Source organism: Lepidochelys kempii, chromosome 1, assembly GCF_965140285.1.
Source record: "Lepidochelys kempii isolate rLepKem1 chromosome 1, rLepKem1.hap1, whole genome shotgun sequence".
NCBI classification, from domain to species: domain Eukaryota; kingdom Metazoa; phylum Chordata; order Testudines; family Cheloniidae; genus Lepidochelys; species Lepidochelys kempii.
The window spans coordinates 210,058,174-210,082,399 of record NC_136380.1 but is presented as its reverse complement, the minus strand read 5'-3'; the positions used below and the strand labels follow the sequence as shown (position 1 = coordinate 210,082,399).

The 24,226-nt window shown below is 46.7% G+C and overlaps 1 protein-coding gene across 3 annotated transcripts; it reads right to left on the bottom strand.

The window, feature by feature from the left end:
• Positions 1 to 154: 154 nt before the first annotated feature.
• Positions 155 to 23,997, bottom strand: LOC140897701 (cystatin-B). Of its 3 annotated transcripts, XM_073310641.2 has the most exons (5): positions 23,595 to 23,727; positions 12,000 to 12,107; positions 10,987 to 11,143; positions 5,675 to 5,776; positions 155 to 4,502 (listed from the first exon to the last, which is right to left on the bottom strand). In XM_073310641.2, exons 2-5 carry the CDS (start codon positions 12,020 to 12,022, stop codon positions 4,374 to 4,376), a joined length of 411 nt encoding a protein of 136 aa, XP_073166742.1. In that variant the 5' UTR covers positions 12,023 to 12,107; positions 23,595 to 23,727; the 3' UTR covers positions 155 to 4,373. The 3 variants fall into 3 exon arrangements, with proteins under 3 accessions (XP_073166742.1, XP_073166751.1, XP_073166760.1); XM_073310650.2 differs by lacking the exons at positions 10,987 to 11,143; positions 12,000 to 12,107; positions 23,595 to 23,727 and adding an exon at positions 23,748 to 23,997; XM_073310659.2 differs by lacking the exons at positions 10,987 to 11,143; positions 12,000 to 12,107 and having other exon boundaries at positions 23,595 to 23,722.
• Between the last annotated feature and the right edge of the window lie 229 nt (positions 23,998 to 24,226).

Below are 24,226 nucleotides of genomic sequence, written 5' to 3'. Positions count from 1 at the left end.
TCCATAATCTTGAGATGAGGTAGGAAACGGCTTTTGCAGGAGATAATATTAACTAACATTGTGGTTGGTACATATGGATTTCTGCATATGTTGCTTTCTATGTCTGTTTCCAGAATTTCTCTGATTCTCTTAATATGTCATTGTTTATATTACATCAGCACAAAGGGACACTTTAATACCAACTTTTCAATACATATTAACCTAACGTACAACAGAGATCAAGATAAGTATACAGAAAAAGTAGTATGATGGGCCACTCAAAGTACAGCCAAACAGACACCACATGCCAATTAATCTCTTCTTCCTGAATAGCTCAGCAGTGATCATTTTTTCCGATGTCAGCTGCAGCCAAATTGGTGACATTCTCATGTGAGATATGATTAGTGAGCATTATTCACCAATTTCAAACATTAGCTGAAAACAGTCACGTGACAAGTGAGCCAGTCGTGTACTAGAATTTGTGTTGTATATATAACAATATTTCCTTAGCATTGAATACTTTGTTTTACAATGCATGGAGGCCAAGATCATATGAATATAATTTTCCTGCTTTAGCAATATAGACAGTACAGAGTATAATACACACATAACAATGTAATATATGGCCTGCATTCTTTTACTATTTTCTGAAAAAGGTCTGCAGAACAGGTGACCCAGCTTCCTTGGGTTCCTGTTAGAATACAGAACATTCCTGACTTCAGAATTTGAGCCACAAATTAGTTCCACCTTATTCTGAAATCTCATTACACCAACAAACTAAGAAGGGCTCTTCTTTTTCTTCCTTCTGTTAATCCCATCAAATGGGGTCCATTCTACAAGTCCTCTTCCTCAAGAGTGCCATCTCCTCAATCACACTACATGCTAACATGCCTTCCTTTATGACAACATCTCATCACTTCTTGTTGGGTCAGCCTCTGTCTTTTTCCCCATCAATCTTAATCTGTTGGACTGTTTTACCCATATAGTTGTCAGGACTGGTCTGTAGAGATGCATTGGTGGTACAGTGGTGAGCATAGCTGCCTTCCAAGCAGTTGGCCTGGATTTGATTCTCGGCCAATGCAAGGATGCATTTTGTCCTTCTCTGAAATTAGTTTTGTGGTGAGGGATAGCTCAGTGGTTTGAGCATAAACCCAGGGTTGTGAGTTCAATCCTTGAGGGGGCCATTTAGGGATCTGGGGCAAAAATTGGGGCTTGGTCCTGCTTTGAGCAGGGGGTTGGACTAGATGATCTCCTGAGGTCCCTTCCAACCCTGATATTCTACATGACCAAACCATCTGAGCCTCCACTCCCTCATTTTTTTTTGTCTGTAACACACACATTCTCCATCTAATCTTTCTTGCTTACGCCACTTGTCCATCTCAGCATTTCAATTTCTCCGGATCATTTGCTCGTTGTTGCCCAACACTGAGTGCTATACATTAAAAATGGAAGGACCACCGTTTTGTAGACTTTCCCTATGAATCTTACTGGTTTCTTCCTGTCACATTCTGCACCGCTTATCTCTTTCCATTAGAGCCAGGCATTTCTTATCCGAGCTCTACTATTCTCCTTCACTAACCCAGATTCGGGAACCCAGATACTTGACACTTTGCATTTTCAGTCCTGTCTGCCAATCTAGTTTCAGGGAGAATTCGTCAGCGTTCACATTACTGAAATTACACACCTTGCCCTGTTTTTCCTCTGCTTATTTTGAGCTCATGTTTCTCCAACACATCTCTCCATTTATCAAGATCCTCTCCTCACGGCACAGAATTTCATTTTCAAACCACATGCAGCAAGGTGCCTCCTTCTGTATGTTTCTTGTGACAGTATCTAGGACCAGGATAAACAAGGGCTCTATGCTGATCCCTTTTGCACTCCAACCTTTAATGATAGTTCATGTGCTTCAGCACCAGAAGTTCTGACTGTTGGTGTTGCACCGACATATATGGCTCCAATAAACTGCACCAAGTTCTGCACAATCTTCCCCCTCATGCACCACCAGAGGACTTCCCCTGGAACTCAGTCAGAGGTTTTTTCCAGATCCCTGAATTTCATGTGAATACTTTTCCTCTGCCAGAACCAATTCCAAGCCCAGTTGAAGGTTGGCATCAGGTTGTGCAGCTGGTTGTAAAAATTTGCATAAATTGACACTGAGTCTTGAAATGAATCAAGAAAATGAGGGGTATTCTAGAAACGATGCACAGTGCCCCTGCCCCAATGTGGTGGAAAGCTGGCCAGGGCTTTGGTCCAGCTTTGGACATGCGCCGCTAAAGAAGCTACCCCAGAAAACTAAGATCAGACAGGCAAGTTGGAATGTCGGCACACTAACTGGCTGTAGCTTGGACCCAGCAGAGACACTGAAGAGGAGGAAGGCACAGAGAGCATACATCCAGGGAACAAAACAGAAAGGGGAAAAGGCCAAAGAAATTGGCAAAGAATACAAAATACTGTGGGGGCTCCAACTCAAGACATGGAGTAGGCATAGCCCTTGAGAGTAAAATAAAGGAAAGAGAGGCTGACAGTAAATAGAATCAGCTTAAGAGTAGCCAAGCTGGCTTTTGAATGTGGCTTGCTAAACATAGTTAGTGCATATGCATCCCAGTCTGGCCGTGGGCAAGATGAGAAGTCAAGTTTCTAGGAAATGTTAGGCACTGCTCTTTGCCAAATTCCAGGAAATAGTTATCAGCGGCCACTTAAATGGATGTGTTAGAAGAGACAGGTATGGAAATGAAGTGCTATTATTACAAATCTCAGAAATTTCTGAATTCTCTTTTGTAATCAGGGTTAAAAAGTGTCCTCTCAGTCAGTAAGTTCCTTCTCCTCACCCCAATATGCTCTGGATCTTGGCAGCACCATTTCTGCTGGATGGATACTGAAATGAAGTTTGTATTCCAACAATGCGCTGTACCCTATATATCCCAGGGTTTTCTAGCCCATTAAATCCACAGTATTAAACCTCAACCTTTCCCTGCTCCTGATGAGAGCTTCACAGAGCCTCCTGCTTTCTCTCATAGTCAGCTGAATTTTCTGACTATCCAGATATTTTAGAACACCTTTCGCTCCATTTCCACTGAATCCATTTCACTCTGTGCCACATCAACTCATAGCAGCTGAAGAAGCACACCACCTTTTCCATACTGAAAATCTTTCAAACTCCTGGGAGAAAGTCTCAATGCAAGTTAGATTCCTAACTGCCATTTGTTCTTTGAAAAATCTCCTCTTGTATGTCCTTCAAAACTTACTTTTACCATAGTTGCTATTTGCTTTGGGGTCAAATCTTTCAAAAGTGACTACCTAAAGTTTGGCTCCTAACTCCATACTTAGGTACAGTCATGTTGCACCTCTATTGCCTTTCTGGTCTCTCTGAATGCACCCCTCCCTCGGTGTTCGGCTTCTCCTTACCTGTGTCTCAGGGGAATCTTATGATTATTCCTATTGATGTCTACACTTCAAGCTGGACGTGCAATTCCCAACATGAAGAAACATACCCGGGCGAGCTCTGATTGAGCTAGCTTGCTACAAATATAGCATAACCTTTGTTCAACCAGTTAATGAGTAATGATACTTAGCTCTTATATAGCACTTTTAATCTGCACTTCAATGGCAGCTGGTCTGTCAGGGAGATTGCCCTTTCTTGGGGTTATGAGGAAGATGGCCCTTACAAATAAAACAATCCAAATCAACACATACATCTTCAACAGCTAAGAGAACAGAGCGAAACTCCTGCTAAATACACCCTGTACCTTCTGTAGAAATATCTGCTTAGAAGTGCCTATGTGGTTTGAATGCCTTACAAAGACTTTTGGTGAAGAAGCACTGTCATATCTGACGTGTCCTCTATTAGGAACTATATCATATCCTTGCAGGGGGGTGGATTTGATCGCCTAGGAAGTGCTTCTATTTCAAATGAGTATGATCCTATTTCTTTTCACTTTTTCAAGTTTGCTCCAACGTTGTAAACCTCCATCTTTAGTTCCCTAACAATAACATGGGTTTGTTCTTTACAATTTATTGAATAACATTGCCATTCTGTAACAGGTCTAGAAGAAATTCTAATTCTTATACTGCTTTATGTCACAGTTGTACTGGTTACACTCCCTTTTCTTCTAGCTCACAACAGATTCTATGGGCATGATTCTCTAGTCACTTACATGGAATTTACGCTGGCATAAAACCATTGACTTCAATGGAACTATGCCTGTTTTACACTAGTGTAAGTGAGGAGAACCATTTCCGTTCTTTTGGATACTGAGGAGGGAGGGAACTCTACAAAAGGAACTGATTTTTCAGACAAGATTTTTTAAATGCACTTTCATTCTATTCATTTGTATCGGAAACATCACTTTGTAGCCTATAAAAAAAAATTTGAGAGGGGCTCTTTGGAAGAGCCTCTAAAAGTAAGTCAGCTCATCATGCTTAGTCTTGCTGCTCTGATAACTGGAGAGGCTCAGAGGTTTGTTCTCATGAGGAAGGCTTTTGAACACTCGCAAGTGCAAGAACTCCTCATTGCCAACATGGACCTGAAAGGTAAGAAGAAAGGGACAGTAAGTTCCATGGAATAAAAGCCTTCCAGGGACAGGACATTTTAGCGAGTGTGTGTTTTGGGTTGGGGGAAGGGAAGAGGGGGCCAAGGAAAGGCTGTCTTCTTGTTGGGGCACAGATTAGGAGTCATGAGCTCACTCCCTGGCTTTTTCACACATTCATTGTGTGGCCTTGGGGCAAGTCACTCAGGCACAGAAAGGTTGTTTCCCATCTGTAAAACAAGGATAATCAGATTTGTTTACCTGGCAGCTGTGGTGTTTATTAATGCAGTGAGGTGCTCTAATCTAATCTGGGACCACAAACACTAAAACACCTTCATCACAATCACATGGTTGTTGCATGGGGTCACTACAGGGAAGAGTGGCTCGTTTGGGTCCATATTAAACAAACATACAGTGGGTTTTTCCATCTCCCTCTCCAAGGACACTACCAGCAAGTCACCACCTGGGAACACTTTGTTCCCAGTTCCTTTTTTCCCTGACACAGGGTCCCCCTTTCCAGGCCTCTTTGCCTGAGAGTGACCAGTCCTCCCACAGCCTTTTGCTCAGGTCTTCACCCTGAGGGCTCCCTCTCTTCCAGCATTCCATTCCTCCAGGCCAACCTGCCCGTCACACCTACCCCTTTCCACTCAGGGGAATCCACCCTCCTGCAAAAACCCTCAACTTCTGGGCTTAGCTTCCCCTGACTGGGCTAGATCTTCCCCTTTTCCTAGGGGACACTGCCTGAGGCTTCTGCTTTTCATGGGTCCCTAGCTTTGGTCTCCTCTCACCAACAGCCTTCCTCCAAGCTCCTCACCAGCAGTTCATAGTTAGTGTTCTCCTTCTAAACTCAGCTCTCTGCCAAGCAACTCCTGCCAGCTCTTCCTCACTGCTTCCTGTTTCTCTCTGCGTGCGTGCGTCTCTCTCTCCCCACCTGCCAATCTCACCCCCCCACCCAGGGCCCAAGTGCCCTCTTTTAAGCCCAAATCGGGGGTGAGCTGATGAGCAATAGGTGCCCATTCCCTCTTCAAGGGGCCAGTCCCTCTGTGGCACCCATTCTAAGGGCCAAATCACAGGAACCTCTTTGTATTTAACTAATTGAACAAGAATGAAGTATAAGATACTACACATATAAAATTCAAATTGAGAGCCCATTCCCCTCTGCCCTGTACCTTGATAAAGTAGTTTATTCCAGCAACCAGCTGAGTTTTAAACTCCACAGCAGTGAAGACCTCAAATTTCTTCCCTTCTTTTTCTTCCACCTGAAGCTTCACCTGAAGAAGAAGAAGAAGAAAAAAAGAGGGTTTTACTAGTTATTCAAGGCAGACGTAAAGTCTGGAACCCATGAGCTCCACTGTTAGTGTTTCTAAGATGCGGTACAGGTCACACTGCCGTGGTGTCTCTGGACATGTTGCTCTTCATGTTTCTCAAAAACATAATGGCTAAAATGTGAGATGTTCCATAAAGCAAGATGTCAAGGTTCCTTCCCCACTCTGAACACTAGGGTACAGATGTGGGGACCTGCATGAAAACCTCCTAAGCTTACTTTTACCAGCTTAGGTTAAAACTTCCCCAAGGTACAAACTATTTTACCCTTTGCCCTTGGACTTCCACTGCCACCACCAAACATTTATCTGGGTTTATTTTTATTAGGAAAGCATCGTTTGGAAACGTCTTTCCCCCCAAAATCCTCCCAACCCTTGCACCCCACCTCCTGGGGAAGGTTTGGTAAAAATCCTCACCAATTTGCATAGGTGACCACAGACCCAAACCCTTGGATCTTAGAACAATGAAAAAAGCATTCAGTTCTTGAAAAGAAACATTTTAATAGACGAAACAGTAAAAACAATCACCTCTGTAAAATCAGGATGGTAAATACCTTACAGGGTAATTAGATTCAAAACACAGAGAATCCCTCTAGGCAAAACCTTAAGTTACAAAAAAGACACACAGACAGGAATATTCATTCTATTCAGATCAGTTTAATTTTCTCAGCCATTTAAAGAAATCATAATCTAACGCATATCTAGCTAGATTAGTTACTAAGTTCTAAGACTCCATTCCTGTTCTGTCCCCGGCAAAAGCATCACACATACAGACACAGACCCTTTGTTTTTCTCCCTCCTCCCAGCTTTTGAAAGTATCTTGTCTCCTCATTGGTCATTTTGGTCAGGTGCCAGCGAGGTTACCTTTAGCTTCTTAACCCTTTACAGGTGAAAGGGTTTTTCCTCTGACCAGGAGGGATTTTAAAGGTGATTACCCTTTCCTTTATATTTATGACACAAGATGTAACAGATATGGCAATTTCTTGCAATATCCCTGAAAAACCTTACTGAATGAAGTTCAAGTATCTTTGGGATCCAGGGAATTAAATATAAAGGTTATGTATTATTGTGGGCTGGGACTGTGTGATCTCTCTCTAGGGGGGAGATGTGATATGAACCCTGGGAAGTGTTATGACCTTCAACTGGACTGTATTTAATAACGTGCCAGACAAGAATGAACTTTTGGGACAAACAGTATCAAGTGGTTTGCTTGGGCCTCCAGGGGGAGGTGAAAGCAAATTCCTCACCTCCAGTTATGCCCAAAATCCAGCCTTTTGAAGCTACACCCTGAGGAGAGGACCATTTTCTGCTGATCACCTGTATTCAGAGTCTAAAGATCAAAGGCCCAAGCTGTATAAAGGGGAGACTTAACTATTCTGAGCTAAAGGTTGTTATGAACTCGTAACCACAACCCCCACCCTCCCCATGTGCAGTTTGAAGGACAGACTCCTACCAGAAAGAGCCGGTGGTAACCTGTAACTGCTGGCAATTGCAGTTGTTCATAGCCTGTGGAGAGAAAGACAGATGCTGGCCTGTTTAGGCAGTCTGGTTTGCTAGAAATATCACAGTGTGGGCAGAGAACTCTGCAGCCTGGAAAAACCCTGGTCAGGAGGGAACGAGATACGTGTCTCCACCAAGAGAAGTGACAGCTAAGGATCAGGGAGCCTAGAGTGGATGCTCTTGAGGGAGCACTGAGGGGAAATACAAGTGAAGTTGCCCTGAGTTGTGACACAGGGTCACCAATTGGCCCTAATTCTAGACAGGCAGTGAACCTGGGGAAGCAGCATGGTTCAGCAGACATGGTATGAGGCTGGAAGTCAAGAGATTTGGCTTCTAAATCCAGCTAGCCAGCTAGTTTGCTATGTGACCATTGGCAAGTTATTTCCTCTGTCTGTGTCTCAGCTTCCCCTTCTCTACTGTGGGAAAATCATACTGATCCACCTATGCGAAGTGCTTTGAAATCTGCAGCTGAAAAACACTAGGTGTCAAAAACACACAAAACCATTCCTCTTGACAAAAGTCCTCTTCGGATCCATCTTCCTTTTCAAAATTAAAAACTTATTAACACCTGGATGCACGGAAGAACTCAGACTTTGTAACAGAGGCATGGCGCCTTTTGCACATCTGTGATTTTCACGGCATGTCACTGCGATCCACAAAGCCTGAGTTAGGCACCTAGGTTCCCTGTACAACGAATGGGGAGAGAGGGGCATCTTAGACTGCAAGCCACAAAAAGGCAGCAAGCTAGGCAGGGAGCTGCCTAAGCTAACAAAGGCTAGCCGATGCTGACAAAAAGGGTATGCCAACCTCCACTCCTCCAACGGAGCTAAGTGCCTATGCCCAGGTTGCAGGGAGGCGCCGCTCTCTGTTTAGTGATTCACGAACAAAACCCTCCGCCTGGTGTCAGGTGGCTTAGGTGCCTAAATAGTTTCTTGTGGGAATGAGTTAGATGCCTGCCTTGCCCATACAAAACAGGGGAGGGGGAGGACACAGGAGGAGGAAGAGCCAGGCTTTTCAGCCCACGGTTCAGAGCACTCACCTGGGATGTGGGAGAACTAGATTCTTCCCTCCTACACTTAGGATTTGAACAGGAGTCTCTCTTCTCCCCCTTTTCTCCCCTCAAGCCAAGAGAAGAACTGAACCTGGGTCTCCCACATCCTAGGTGAGTGTGATAACCACTGAATTATGGGGTATTCTGATGTGGGGCTCCCTCAACCTGTCCTGCTGAGGATCAATAAAGAAAGAGTCAAGCGTGGGGGGACTGGACTCAGGGCCTCCTACCTCACAAGTGGGTGCCCTAGCCACCAGGCTATAGAGTCTCTCTCTCTCTCTGACTGTTCCATGGTGTACAAGTACTTACACAGCACTGCCACCTCTTCCTTCAGCCAGATTTTGAATGAGACTCTGTCTGGTAGGTGGCCTCTGGGCACACTTACCAGAACGTGGGCCCTGCACGTGACTTACGCAGCTGACTGCCTGTCTGGCTCTGGCTCGTGGATCACTCCGAGGCTTAGGATGGAGATAGGCATTTGGATGTCTGGAGAGAGGCAGCAATGCGCATACTCAGAGGCAGAAACTTAGGCACCTTGGGAATTTTTACCCTGAGACTTTGGCATTCGGTGAATTTAGGCACCTACAGGATTTGGTGGAAATTTTGTGGATTGCCATGGAGCCAAAACCAAGACTTGGAACCTAAATCTGAGCCTAAATTATATTAAACCCAGCTACATTACTGTTAGGCAAGAGGGTTTGGGGTTTTCCTCCAATGCTCCCCACTCCCATTCTCCATCCATTGTATTGTAGTTTAAATAAATTACTGAAATAATTGAAACTAGAGGACTTGTATTGCATTATTTTGACAAATAAAATATACAGAATATTGCAGAATTTTAAAATATTGTGTACAGAATTTTTAATTTTTTGGTGCAGAATTTTTTGGTTTTTTTTGCACAGAATTCATAGATTCATAGATTCATAGACATTTAGGTCAGAAGGGACCACCATGATCATCTAGTCCGACCTCCTGCACAACGCAGGCCACAGAACCCCACCCACCACTCCTAAAAAAGACCTCACACCTATATCTGTGCTATTGAAGTCCTCAAATTGTAGTCTGAAGACCTCAAGGAGCAGAGAATCCTCCAACAAGTGACCCGTGCCCCATGCTACAGAGGAAGGCGAAAAACCTCCAGGGCCTTCCAATCTGCCCTGGAGGAAAATTCCTTCCCGACCCCAAATATGGCGATCAGCTAAACCCTGAGCATATGGGCAAGATTCATCAGCCAGATACTACAGAAAATTCTTTCCCGGGTAACTTGGATCTTACCCCATCTAAAAACCCATCACAGGCCATTGGGCCTATTTACCATGAATATTTAATTACCAAAACCATGTTATCCCATCATACCATCTCCTCCATAAACTTATCGAGTTTAATCTTAAAGCAAGATAGATCTTTTGCCCCCACTACTTCCCTCGGAAGGCTATTCCAAAACTTCCCCCAGGAGTAAGTTTTTAAACCATAAAATAATTTGGTGCTGAAGTAATGTCCCATTTCCTACAGGAATATAAGCGAAGGCCAGTTAAGTGAGGCTTTAGGAAGTCTGTTTAATGGATATTTCACAGTATGACACTTATGACTGGTAATAATAATAAATAAAAAGTGTTATAAAGTAATAAAGTTTTGCATTTCAAAAATTCTTTGATCATTGATTGAGGTTTACAACCCTTTGTGAGCTAGGTATTCTTAGTCCCATATTACAGAAAGGAAAACTGAAACACAGAGAGAGGAAGTGACTTGTCTAATATCACAGATAGAGGCAGTGATAGAACCTGAGAGAATTCACAAATTACTGTTGGTCTTTCTGTGCTCAGATTACTGAAGAACACTAACTACAGCATACGCTTTAGGTCAGGGGTGGGCAAACCTTTTGTCCTGAGGGCCACATCTGGGAATAGATTTTGTATGGCGGGCCACGAATGCTCACAAAATTAGGGTGCAGGAGGTGGTGATGGCTCTGGTTGGGGATGCAGGCTCCACGGTGCATGCTCTGGGGTTGGGCTGGGGATGAGGAGTTTGGGGGCTAGGAGGGTGCTCCAGGCTGGGACCAAGGGGCTCGGAGGGTGGGAGAGGGATCAGAGCTGGGGCAGGGGGTTGGGGTGAGGGAAGGGGTTCAGGCTCCGGCTTGGGGTGTAGGCTTTGGAGTGGGACTTGGGATGAGGGGTTTGGGGTACAGGAGGGTGCTCTGGGCTGGGATCAAGGGGTTCAAAGGTGTGGTTCCTGGCCAATGGGAGCTGCAGGGGCGGCACTTGGGGTGGCGACAGCATGCAGAGCGGAGGCCCCTGGCGGCCTGTACACATAGGAGCCGGAGGGGGGAGGCATGCTGCTGTTTCTGGGAGCAACGTGGTGCGGCCCCCGACCCTGATCCCTGGCTGGAGAGCCAGAAGGGCCAGCGTGGAGCGGCCCCCAATCTTGCTCCTCGGCTGGAATGAGGCAAGTCCCAGACCCCGCTCCCTAGTGGGAGCTCGAGGGTCAGGTTAAAATGGCTGGTGGGTCGGATCTGGCCCGTGAGCCAAAGTTTGCCCACCCCTGCTTTAGGTTGAAGAGAGGGATATTTCAAACTTTACCTATAAGGACAAGGAAAGTTAATGATACTGACCAGTAATGCAGCCTTGTAGTGCCTCAACCCCAGCTCAATACAGCTGGTCTCACCTCCTTTGGGTGCATGGCTATGTATCCCTCCACCTCTCTGCTGTGCAGGAACACAAGCAAGGAGCATATACACAATCCAGCTCAGAAAAGGAAATTCCTGTTCCCTGTAAATATCCATTAAACAGGAGGAAAAAAACATTTGCCATTGTATTGCTGAGTCAGCACACCTGCTCCCACTCCAAGCACAGAAGGTTCCAGCTGGCTGCTCCTCAGGCTACTTCATGAAACTGTGGAGTGGAAATGTACCTAAAAGATTCCTGCATCCAGGACTCCCCCCACCCCCTGCAGGAGAAAAAGACAGGACCAAGAACTCGCTCATTTCACAGTCGAGCTGAGCTCTAGGCCACTTGTACTAGCACCTTCCCTCTCATAGGGCATGAGGGGGAGCTCTGGCCACTCTGTATGCTGTCTGTCACAGGGGAAGAGCTCCCGTCCCCACCTGTACCCCCCACTCATAAGAGTACATCTTACTGTAACTCCAAAACTGAAGCAGTGAAGCTCTAACTCTCCCCATGCAAAATGCAAATAACCCCCAGCAATCTTGTATTTTACAATGGGAGAATACGACCCACAGAGAGTACAGTCAATCTTAGCCCAATTCCTTTTCCTACAGCGCTACAGGTAAGGATATTACTAAGAGCCAGACAGTGGACTGAGTGTGCCTGTCACTGCATTAGCAGCCAAGCTGCTGCTGCTGTGAACACTCTGTGTAAACACAACTGAAGTGCTGATGAGCTAATGTTGCAGCACTAAACCCGAAAGAAAAATCCAGTAATATCATGACCTTCCCCTCAGTGATTCTAGACCCTGCTCTGAGTGTTCGAGGCTAGGCAGACAACCTGGATCAGCATATTTTGTTTTTCCACCCTAAAGCAGAACACTTGGCTCCACAGATGCAGATGAGCCACAGTCATATGTAACCCGGGGGCTGACGTTATTACCACAGAAACACCGACTCACAAGAGCATGCGACTGATGGGCATCACCAGTCCCAGGAGGGAGGGGAGCTCACAGGAGAAGTGGTTCTGTGGTCCAGAAGGAGGGAGGAGGTAGACCAGTAGAGAGTCTCTGAGTAAAAATAAAAGGGTTAAACAAAAATAGGGTTTATGTAATGGTGGGGTGTTTGTGTGTGTGTGGTGGGGGAATGCTACTATAGACCACTAAATCAGGGAGAGAAGGTGGAGGAGGCATTTCTAAACAAAAATATCCAAAACACAGGATCTGATAGTAATGGGGGACTTTAACTACAGACATCTGTTGGTAAAGTAATACAGCAAAACACAAAAATCTCCAATAAGTTCTTTGTATGTATCCAGGACAAGTTTTTATTCCAGAAAGTGGAGGAAGTAACCAGGGGCACAGCCATTTCAGACTTGATTCTGACCAGCAGGGAGGAATTCGTTGCGAATCTGAAGGTGAAAGGCAATTTGGGTGACAGTGATCATGAAAAGATGGATTTCATGATTCTAAGGAAAGGAAGGAGTGAGAGCAGCAAAATAAGGATAATGGTCTTCAAAAAAGCAGACTAAAACTCAGAGAACTGGTAGTTAAGGTCCGATGGGAAGAATATCTAAGGGAAAAAATCAGTTCAAAAGAGCTGGCAGTTACAGAATCATAGAGGTTAGGGTTGGAAGAAACCTCAGAGGTCATCTAGTTCAACCCCCTGCTCAAAGCAAGACCAGTCACCAACTAAATCATCCCAGCCAGGGCTTTGTCAAGCTGGACCTTAAAAACCTCTAAGGATGGAGATTACACCACCTCCCTGGGTAGCCCATTCCAATGCTTCACCACCCTCCTAGTGAAATAGTGTTTCCTAATATCCAACCTAGACCTCCCCCACTACAACTTGAGACCACTGGTCCTTGTTCTGTCATCTGCCACCACTGAGAACAGCCGAGCTCCATCCTCTTTGGAAAACACCCACCCCCCCATCAGGTAGTTGAAGGCTGCTATCAAATCCCCTCTCACTCTTCTCTTCTGCAGACTAAACAAGCCCAGTTCCCTCAGCCTCTCCTCATAAGTCATGTGCCCCAGCCCCCTGATAATTTTCATTGCCCTCCACTGGACTCTCTCCAATTTGTCCACATCCTTTCTGTAGTGGAGGGCCCCAAACTGGACACAATACTCCAAATGTGGCCTCACCAGTGCCGAATAGAGTGAAATCATCACTTCCCTCAATCTGCTGGCAATGCTCCTACTAATGCAGCCCAATATGCCGTTAGCCTTCTTGGCAACAAGGGCACACTGCTGACTCATATCCAGCTTCTCATCCACTGTAATCCCCTGGTCCTTTTCTGCAGAACTGCTGCTTAGCCAGTCAGTCCCCAGCCTGTAGCGGTGCATGGGATTCCTCAAGGAGACAATATTAAAGACACAACTATAAACTATTCCGACGCAAAGGAAAGATTGGAAGAATAGTACGAGGCCTATATGGCTCTATCAGGAGCTCTTTAATGACCTGAGAATCAAAAAGGAATCCTACCAAAAAGTGGAAACGTGGTCAAATTGATAAGGAGAAGTACAAAAGAACAGCATAAGTGTGTAGGGACCAAAATCAGAAAGGCTAAAGCACACCTAGCAAGGGACATAAAAGGCAATAAAAAGAGGTTACTTAAATACATTAGGAGTAAGAGAAAGATGAAGGAAAGTGTAGGTCCTCTACTTAGTGGGGAAGGAGAGCTAATAACTAATGGCATCAAGAAAGCTGAGTTGCTTACTGCCTATTTTGCTTCAGTCTTCACTAGAAAGATTAATGATGACCAGATACTCAACACAATTATTGACAACCAGGGGGAAGGAATGCAAGCCAAAATAGAGAAAGAACAGGTTGAAGAATATTTAGACATGTTAGATGTATTCAAGCAAGCAGAGCAGATGAAATTCATCCCAGGGTACTTAAGGAACTAGCTGAAGCAATCTTGTTAGCAATTATCTTTGAGAACTCCTGGAGGATTGGTGAGGTCCCAGAAGATCGGAGAAGGGCGAACAAAGTACATATCTTTAAAGGGGGGGGAAGGGGACGACAAGGAGGACCCAGGGAATTATAGACCAATTAGCCTAACTTCAATATTTGGAAAGATACTGAAGCAAATTATTAAACAATCAATTTGTAAGCATCTGGAGGATAATAGGGTTATAAAAAATAGTCGGCAGAACAAATCCTGCCAAACCAACTTAATTTTCTTCTTTGATTGGATTGCTGACCAAGTGGATGGGGGGGAGTGGAAAACATGATATACTTTGATTTTATTAAGGCTTTTGACACAGTTCTGCATGACATTTTCACAAGCAAACTAGGGAAATGTGGTCTAGATGAAATTACTATAAGGTGGGTGAACAACTGGTACTCAAACAGTAGTTATCAATGGTTTGCTGTCAAATTGGGAGGGCACATCCAGTGGGGTCTTGCAGGGGTCATTCCTGTGTCTGGTACTATTCAATATTTTCATTAAGGACTTGGATAATGGAGTAGAGAATATGCTTATAAGATCTGCAGATGACAGCAAGCTGGGAGGCGCTGCAAGCCTTTTGGAGGACAGGTTTTAAATTCAAAATGACCTTGACAAATTAGGGAATTGGTCTGAATTCAGCAAGATTAAATTCAATAAAGACAAGTGCAAAGTACTTCACGTAAGGAGGAAAAAATCAAATGCACAATTACAAAATGGAAATAATTATCTAGTTGAAGTGCTGAACAGGTTCTGGAATTTATAGTGGACCACAAACTTACTATGTCATCAATAAGATGCAGCTGCAAAAAAAGCTAATATCATTCTGGGGTGTATTACAGGCGCATTGTATGGAAGACACAGGAGGTAACTGTCCCCCTCTACTCAGCACTGGTGTGGTCCCAGATGGAGTCCTGTGTCCAATTCTGGGCACCACAATTTAGGAAAGATGTGGATAAATTGGAAAGAGTCAAGAGGAGAGCAATAAAAATGCTAAGAGGTTTAGAAAAGCTGACCTATGAGGAAAGGTTAAAAACAACTGGGTATGTTTAGTCTTGAGAGAAGAAGACCGAGAGACCTGATAACAGCCTTCCAATATGTTGATGGCTGTTTTAAAGAGGAATGTGATCAATTGTTCTCCATGTCCACTGAAGGTAGGACAAGAAGTAAAGGGCTTAATCTGCAGCAAGGAAGATTTAGGTTAGAAATTATTTCCTATTATCTAATTATAAGGGTAGTTAAGCTCTGGAATAGGCTTCCAAGGGAGGATGAGGAATCCCATCATTGGAAGCTTTAAAAACAAGACGGACAAACACCTGTCAGGGATGGTCTAGGTTTATTTGATCCTGCCACAGCACAGGGGGCTGGACTTCTACCTGCTGCACATCCTCTTGTAGCTTGAAAAGTTTGAGGCTGGCCAGTCAGAATCATGTATGGGAGAGTACATTAGGATGAACCAGCAGCAACATGGACCTGCCACACTAGCCTGGGGCACACTGAAATGACTCCTCATGCTATCCAGAGCATGCCTATTTGCATTGTGCTGTGAGGTTCCCAGTTCTCTGACACTCCCTCTTGTGAGGTTAGGAAGGAGGTAGGGGATGTCTGGATGGAGAAACATTGCATAAGGCTCTGTGAGAACATAGGGTGTTGGGCTGGTGGATATAAGAGGGAAGGTGAGGGCAGAATACCATATGTGAAGAGGAGTCTCTATCCAGTGGGATATGGTATGGTTTTGTAACTGTGTAGGCAGACTGTCTCTGGAGTTTCTGTATGCTGTGTAAGGAATCAAATCCACAGAGAGGTTTTGAAAACTTATAACAGACTTTTGGGAAACACTTAAATTGGACTTATCACTACATGCTTATTCTATTTAAAAATTAGCACTATCCAAAAATCAATGTAGCATGTATTAAACAGATTTAAAACCAGCTAAATTACATCAAAAAAGTAATCATTTAGCAGGGAATTATCATCCATTCTGGGGGTGTTTCTGGTGGGGCCCCATAGGGATCTGTTATTGGCTCAATGCTATAAAATTTGTGTAAGCACAGTCAGGATGAGCTCCACCCTGACATCTGGTGGTGAGTTGTGGCAAGTTGTGGAAAAGAACTTCAGGGGCCAATCTCATTTGCATAGGCACACCCACCCCGCCTAGAATGAGACCACAGCTGCCCAAATGGTCACTTTGGCTGCTGTGGGATCCCCAGTGTCTCTGTTATGGGGGCAGGAAGAATAAATTGTTATTACCCTGATTATGGGAATCAAGGACAGTGGAACTGTACTTAGCCTTTTGTTATGATGGAGGGACTCACCATCAACTTAGTAGCACTCGCTAGGCAAGGGACATGGGTTCCAAAACTCTGTGAATCAAGAGAGGTTGGGGATAGGTATTAATACTTGGTGGCATGGGCTCCCTTGGTGAGGGCCTTACATGTTAATTGCACTTCCTCCTCTCTCCACTGTGGAATATCAGAGCTAATTTTGATTCCATTAGGAGTCTAGTTATAGGCTGTTGAGCTGAATTCACTTTGGGCTAATGGTGTACCAGCACTGAGGCTTCCCTACTTCAAGCTGAAATCACAAAAGAGCTAAACTCACTAAGAGCTGAAAACACTGAGTGTTGTGTTAAGTAGTGGGGGAGCCTGAAGATATATGGCGGAGCAGTTTGCGGGACAGCTGGCAGAGCAGCTGGTGCAGCAGAGCAGTTTGTCGGATGCCTGGAGCAGCTCATGGGGTGGCTGGCAGAGTGGAGCCCCATGGAGAGGTGGGGCAATCAGCTTTGGACCATGTAACGTGCCTCTTAACACCCCCCCCCCCCATCTCCACCCAGGTTGGGAGGTAAAACTCTGCAGATAAACTTTCGAACTCTGGGGCTGCCCTGACCAGTGACAGAGACTTTTGGGTCATGGGACTTTGGGTGATTTTGGGTTGCTCGACTCAAGAACCAAAGGGAAAGGACACACCCCAATTTGCTTGGGGTGGGTTTTTTGCTCATGAGTTGTGTTATGAATCCTGTTGGTGGTGTTTCCCCAACATAATGCCACATTGTTTCTCTCTGTTATTAAAAGGCTTTTTGCTACACTCAGACTATGTGCTTGCGAGAGGGGAAGTATTGCCTCTCGGAGGCGCCCAGCGGGGGTGGTATATATTTGTCCCAGGTCACTGGGTGGGGGCTCGAGCCAGTTTTGCATTGTCTTATTGGAATGGATCCCCTAGATACTGAACCCAGCCCTTGTTGCTGCTAACACTGACAGGCAGAAGGGTTACATTTGTTTATCCATGCGTTATGTCTCGGAGAAAATATAAAATTGCGGCTGGCAAATTTTGCAGATGACACAAAAAATTGTGGAGGTGTAAATAAGAAAGGACAGTTCTACAGAATGATCTGGATCACTTGGTAAACTAGATTAATTTAACAACATGCACTTTAATACAGCAAAATGCAAGGTCATACTTCTAGGAACAAAGAATGCAGGTCACACTTACAGAATGTGGGAATAGATCCTAGAAAGCAGTAGGGATGTAAAATGTTAACTGGTTAAGAGATAAGCATCGGTCTTACCAGTAACGTATTCAGTTCATGTTTAAATGCCTAATGTGTACACGAAAAACACCACAGCAGTACTATTTCATACAGCAGCGGTTTTCCAACTTTTTTTCTGGGGACCCAGCTGAAGAAAATTGTTGATGTCCGCAACTCAACAGAGCTGGGGATGAGGGTTTTGGGCGGGGCTCAAGGCTGAGGAAGAGGGTTGGGGTGAGGGCTGTGGCCAGGAATGAGGGGTTCAGGGTGTGGGAGAGGGCTCTGGGCTGGGGCAGGGGGTTGGGAAGGAGTCAGGGCTCTGGGCTGGGGGTACAGGTTCTGGGGTGGGGCTGTGGATGAGGATGAGGGGTTTGGGGTGCAGAAAGGGGTTCCAGGTTTGGGGAGGCTCAGGGTCTGGCAGGGGGTTGGGGTGTGGGATTGGGACATGGGCTTACCTCCCGTGGCTCCCGGTCAGCAGTGCAGCCGGGGTGCAGAGGCAGGCTTCCCTCCTGTTCTGGCACCGCGGACTGTGCTGAGCCCAGGAAGCGGCCAGAGGAGGAGTGCAAGTGGCACCGGGCGGCTCTTGCCCACAGGCACCCTCCCCCTCCCCAGTGGAGCCGGTGCTCGGGATGGGGGCAGCGTGTGGAGCCCTGTGGCCCCCCTGCCTAGAAGCCAGACCCGCTGCTGGCTGCTTCCAGGGCACAGCGCGGTGTCAGAACAGGTAGGCACTAGCCTGCCTTAGCTGGGCAGCACTGCCAACGGGACTTTTAATGTCCCGGTCAGCAGCACTGACCAGAGTGACCCAGTGCCTGACATGCCCGACCCAAAGTTTGAAAAGTGCTCTCATAAGGTACGTGATAGGTATGTAACAGGTTCCGCATTGTTTGGACCATTGCTATGGAACTGACATCACACTTTAGTAGCGTTAAACCTTCAAACATCACCACGTAGGTTATCGTGATTTTTGGTAACTACTATTCCCTAGTGAAGATGCAGTGATTGAAAAGGAGTAATGCCTGGAATCATTTCACAAAAATAACAGAAGACACCGTTACATGTAAACTGTGTAATACAGAGCTGAGATATGCAAACAGCACCAGAGCAATGCTGAACTATTTGGAGCTGAAACATCCCTCTGTTTCACGTGAAAAAGACAGCAAAAATCAAACAACGCTGACCGTGTTTGTTTCTGGCAGTTCAAGAAAATGCAAAGCACAAGACTGACACCAGAGCATGTAAACATGTTAATTTTTCTTAACAAAAATCAGCAGTAGAGTTGAAATTCTAATCGGACTTTTTGTGTTTTTGGATGGCTCAGGAATATTACGGAAAAAATTAAACAAAAAAGTAGGTTTCACACATAAGACTGTCTGTTTTTGTTGTTAGTAAAGGCACTTGACAAAGATAATATGTGTGTGTGGTAGATTCATGGTGAACTTGTTAACGGTTAAATGGTTAACTGATACTTTTAAAAATGCTATTTACATCCCTAGAAAGCAGTGACACCGAAGAGGATTTAGGATCATTCTAAATAAGCAACTGAACATGATCTCCCAGTGTGATGTACCTAAGATGGCAACATGATCCTTGGATGTAGGAGCAGGATGGCAAGTAGAAACAGGGAGACGATATTATCATCCTGTCCAGCATTTAGTGAGACCATTACTGGAATACTCTGTCCAGTTCTGGTGTCTACACTTCAAAAACAATGTTGACATATTGGAAAGGGCTCAGAAAAGAGCTACAAGAATGATGCAAGTTCTGGAAAACCTGCTTTACATTGAGAGACTAAAACTCTGCCTGCTTAGTTTATCCAAGAGAAAAGAGATCTTGATCACAGTCCATAAGTAACTACATGGGAAGATTTCTGATAGTAGCAGGTTCTTTACTCTAGCAGACACAAGCATAATAAGATCCAATGGCTGGAAGTCAAAGCTATATAAATTCAGAATAGAAATAAGGCCTACAGAGGAGCATGGGCATATAGACTCCCCTGCCAGGGCCATATGCCACTGATCTTGAGCAACATGTGCAAATGCAGGGCTTTTTGCTGCCACTCCAGACACAGCAGAGGGGCAGCTATTCCCTGCTAGCCCGCGTATCATCCCAACACAGATAATCATACCCTAAGATTTTATTACAGGGATGCGTTGTCCCTTTAGGACTCTGAGAAGGAAACATCTTGGTGAGAGTGTAACTCCCCAATAACCCCACACCACACCTCTCCCTAAACCTGCTGCCAGACTGAAATCACTGCCTTCACTGCAACTGTGTTCTGCTTCCCAAAATACTTGAAATGCCTCTTCCGGATGGGGCTGAATGCAGAAGGGTACAATTAATTGAACATGAAGCCCTCTCCAATCCCCCACTGGCTTCTTTCACTCCCCAGTCTGCCTCCAGTCACCCGCTTCTGCCACATCCTGCCCTTCCCCCACCACCCCAGAGCAGCTATCTGGAGTCTCTTTGGTCCCTCCCGCTACCTGGAGCCTCCTTCGTGCCCCTCTGCTATCCCCCAAAGCAGGATTTCCCCCGAAAGACCATCACACTGCAAGGTGTATCATAGTCAAATAGCTTCACGTCCTGGCTCTGAGCCCAAAAGTACTCACATTCCCTCACACACTCACACCGTTTTGCTGTCCAGATCCCAGGCTATCCCCATTCCTCCCCCCTCCCCCGCCCCAATCTCTGCTACTTGGCTCATTTGGCAGGTCAGAGGAATGTCTGGTGGTGGGGGGAGGGAGTGGCGATGTCAGGCGGCTCGGGCCACCCCCGCGCATCCTGTTTTCAGTTTAGGGAAATATGGTCACCCTACACATACTCTGCACTGCTGACAAGTTGCCAGCATTCTGCAGTTATCACCAGGAGGACTACAGTCAAACACCAAACACTCCTTTATAGAAAAATCCTATAGAATGTAATAGAGGATAAAAACCTTTCTAGAGAGTGTTGCAATCAATCTGCTGTATCATACAGCGAGGATATAATTATCTATTGAATCCTACAGGATGGTTTAAGAAGTCTGTACAAAAGATCCTATTCTCTCCTAAACTCTGTAGGCACAATGGCCACACAGAGGAGTAAGGGGATAACCACCTTACTCCCCTTCTTGGGCTAACTACATCACAGGTAGAAGCAAGTGGGGGAGAGAGGGAGGGAAGGGAAAAGCAGCCTCTGCAGAACTGCTAGTCCCCCTCTTGTGCAGATGGGTGGGGAGTAGGGGAGCCAGGGCTCTGTCCCCCAACACACCAGCCAGCATGGTTGAGGTGGCATGCCATGGGAAGTACAGTAGAACCCCATTTATCCAACCCTCCTTTATCTGGCTCTCTGTATTAACCAAACAACTTGCGCACACACAGGAAATTGACCTCACGTCTGTAACCATAGTGTCTTTTCAGCCGTGTAAAACAGTTTGTATATTCTGTTAAGTAGCTAAGAAGACGTTCTCATAAACTAGGGGAAACTGTTCCCAGAAAGTTTGTGGATGATACCAAGCTGGGAGGGGTTGGAAGTGCTTTGGAGGATAGGATTAAAATTCAAATAGATCTGGAGAAATGGTCTGAATTAAATAGGATGAAATTCAATAAGGACAAATGCAAAGTACTCCACTTAGGAAGGAACAATCAGTTGCACACATATAAAATGGGAAATGACTGTCTAGGAAGGAGTACAGCAGAAAGGAATCTGCGGGGTCATAGTGGATCACAAGCTAAATGAGTCAACAGCATAACACTGTTGCAAAAAAAAAAAAAAAAAAAAAAAAAAAGCAAACATCATTCTGGGATGTATTAGCAGGAGCGTTGTCAGCAAGACACAAGAAGTAATTCTTCTGCTCTACTCCATGCTGATTCAGCCTCAACTGGAGTGTTGTGTCCAGTGCTGGGCACCACATTTCAGGAAAGATGTGGACAAATTGGAGAAAATCCAGAGAAAAGCAACAAAAATGATCAAAGGTCTAGAAAACATGACCTATGAGGGACGATTGAAAAAAACTGGGTTTGTTTAGTCTGGAGAAGAGACAACTGAAGGGGGACATAACAGTTTTCAAGTACATAAAAGATTGTTACAAGGAGGAGGGAGGTAAATTGTTGTCGTTAACCTCTGAGAATAGGACAAGAAGCAATGGCCTTAAAATGCAGCCACGGCAGTTTAGGTTGGACATTAGGAAAAACTTTAATTGTCAGGGTAGTTAAGCACTGGAATAAATTGCCTAGGGAGGTTCTGGAATCTCTGTCATTGGAGAGTTTTAAGAGCAGGTTAGAAAAACACCTGTCAGGGACGGTCTAGTCCTACCATGAGTGCAGGGGACTGGACTAGATGACCTCTCGAGGTCCCTTCCAGTCCTACAATTCTATAAGGCGGGTATGTATGTTTTAATGCTTTTCTGGGCAGGGTCAGCTAGTTTAAAAGCAACTTCATATTTTAAAATAATGGATAAAAAGCTCTTTGCCCATTCTCCTAATTATCTGAATTTTGGATTATCTGATCTGGCCCAGGTCCCAATTAGATCCGATAAACGGGGTTCTACTGTAATTTGTTCCAGACACAGGGTTGGCAGAGATAACTTTTCCCCTGGAGCAAGGGGGAGTCTAAATTCCAATCTGGTTTCCGGTCTGCCCTTGGGACTTCACACAGGTCCAGGGACCCCGGAACCAGAGGTGTCAGGGGGGCCATAGCCCTCCCACTTTTTGAAAGTGGATAGGCCTGGGCCCTCCAATTTTTGCCAGGGCAGACCCTGCTCCCTTCTCCCCGAGGCTCCACTCACAAGGCAGGCCAACATGGAGCCTGGCTGGGGAGCTGGGGCAGTTGCGTGTGGATCTTCCATCTGCCCACGGTGTGAGAGCAGCCCCAGGCCTGTGTCCCCACCCCCAGGATCCGCACCGGGCTGTGGAGGTGGAGGGTCCATGACTCCGCATGGCCTCCCCACAGCTGCCCGCACAGCTCTCAGGAAGGGGGGGGCGGGGGGAGGGCTTGGAGCAGCTGTTTTTGGCTCACCCTGAACAGGCACCCTGGCCCACTCTGGCTTCCGGTTTGGCTGGGGGCAGGCCCCCGGTGCCCCCACTTTTGGGAAGGCTCCAATGCCCTTGCACAGGTTTCAGTGCAAAGCCAGAATTGAGCCCTATAAACATTTTAAAGTAATTTTTATAGACCCCCCCCCCTTTTGATTTCATCCTTATTAAATTATGTAAGACTTCTCATTTTTGAAGAATTTTTTGGGCAAATTTTGAAGCCTCTCCTTTCCGGTGGAGGATTTCGTTGTGTGTTTCAACAAGACATAAAACAATCTCCCTCATTCAGAGTGTCCTTAAACGACAGTCCCTGCTCTTGATTTACAGGCCCCCACATTCCCGTGCAGAGGCGAACCTCCTGAGAAATCATCACTGGCATCACCACACTTTTTTTTTACTCTCTGCAGCAGACAAGTACCTCATGCCCTGAGCAGCAGTTCTGCTTGTCACTCAGTTTCCATTCTCAATACACGCTGTTTACGAGAGAAAAGTTGCTTTTATTTTGTAGTGCGTTGCCATTTCCCCCCTCTCTGTAGGGTGACCAGACGTCCGGTTTTTAGACCCTCTTGAAGATGTCCCAACTATTCTTTTTAAAAATGGGCAAACTGTCCCATATTTTCTGCCGCTCCGCCCTCCATCAGTACCAGCGGGTCCTGCTGCCGGCTGGATCCCTACTCGCCAGCTGCCTGCCCACCAGCGGTGGGGTGGGGAGTGGGGGTCCAGTGGCTGAGGGTGGGGCTGGGTGTGCAAGGCTGGTGGCGGGACAAAAACGCAGCGCGCGGGGCTGGCCGCTCCTGCCGGTCTGTCAGCGCAGCCCCTGCTGAATGCTGGCTCTTGGTCAGCAGGGCCCTGCCCCCGTCCCGTTTCCGGCTGTCGCTGGCTGCACGCCGTGAGCCGTGGCGGCTGCTGAGAGTCAGCAGGTGCCCCACAGCGGCTGGTTATGTGTCACCTCTGCTACCCCCCCCATCACCCCTTTACCTGCTCCTCCTCGCTCTTTTTAACAGGGGCTCAGTCCACTCCATGTTAACGTGAACGTGTGCACTGCATCACTCCGATTGCTCGCCGCTGAACTCACCTGAACAGGAGTCATTTTACCAGGTGTCTCAGACCCAGCACAGGGACGCGAACCACGGGCACCCCGCCGCTCCGCCAGGCGCGCTGGGTGCAAAGGCCTCCTTGCCCCCCCCCCGCGGCTTAGCGGCTCCGTAGCCCGGCCAGGCGCCCTCACCTCATCGAGGATCTGCTGCGTCTCCGGGGTAGCCGGCCGGACACCCGTCAGCCCGCCACACTGCATGATGGCGGCGGCTGAGCGCCGAGCTCCGAGTCCGCCACCAGCCAGGCCGAAGCCACGTCGCCGGGAGCGAAGGTTCCGTCACGTGAGCTCAGCCCCGGCCTCCCATTGGGCGGGCTGGAGGAGAAGGTGGGTGCGACTCTGAGACGCCCACGCCCGCGGCCTGACCAGGCTCCGGGCCGGGGCGTGTGACGGACGGGCGCGTCCCCAGCCAGCGCCCCGCCCCGCCCCGCCCCGCCCCGCGAGCCCGCCCGCCCGCGCGCCGGAGGCTGGATCCCGCTGCTCTGCCGGGCGGGACTCGGGGCGCCAGCGCCTCCTCGCCGCTCAAGGAGCGCGGTGGGGGCCAGGGCGCGGCCCCGGGCAAGCGGGGGGAGCGTAGATCTCGGAGGCGCGCCGCACCGTCCTTTGAGCGGCGT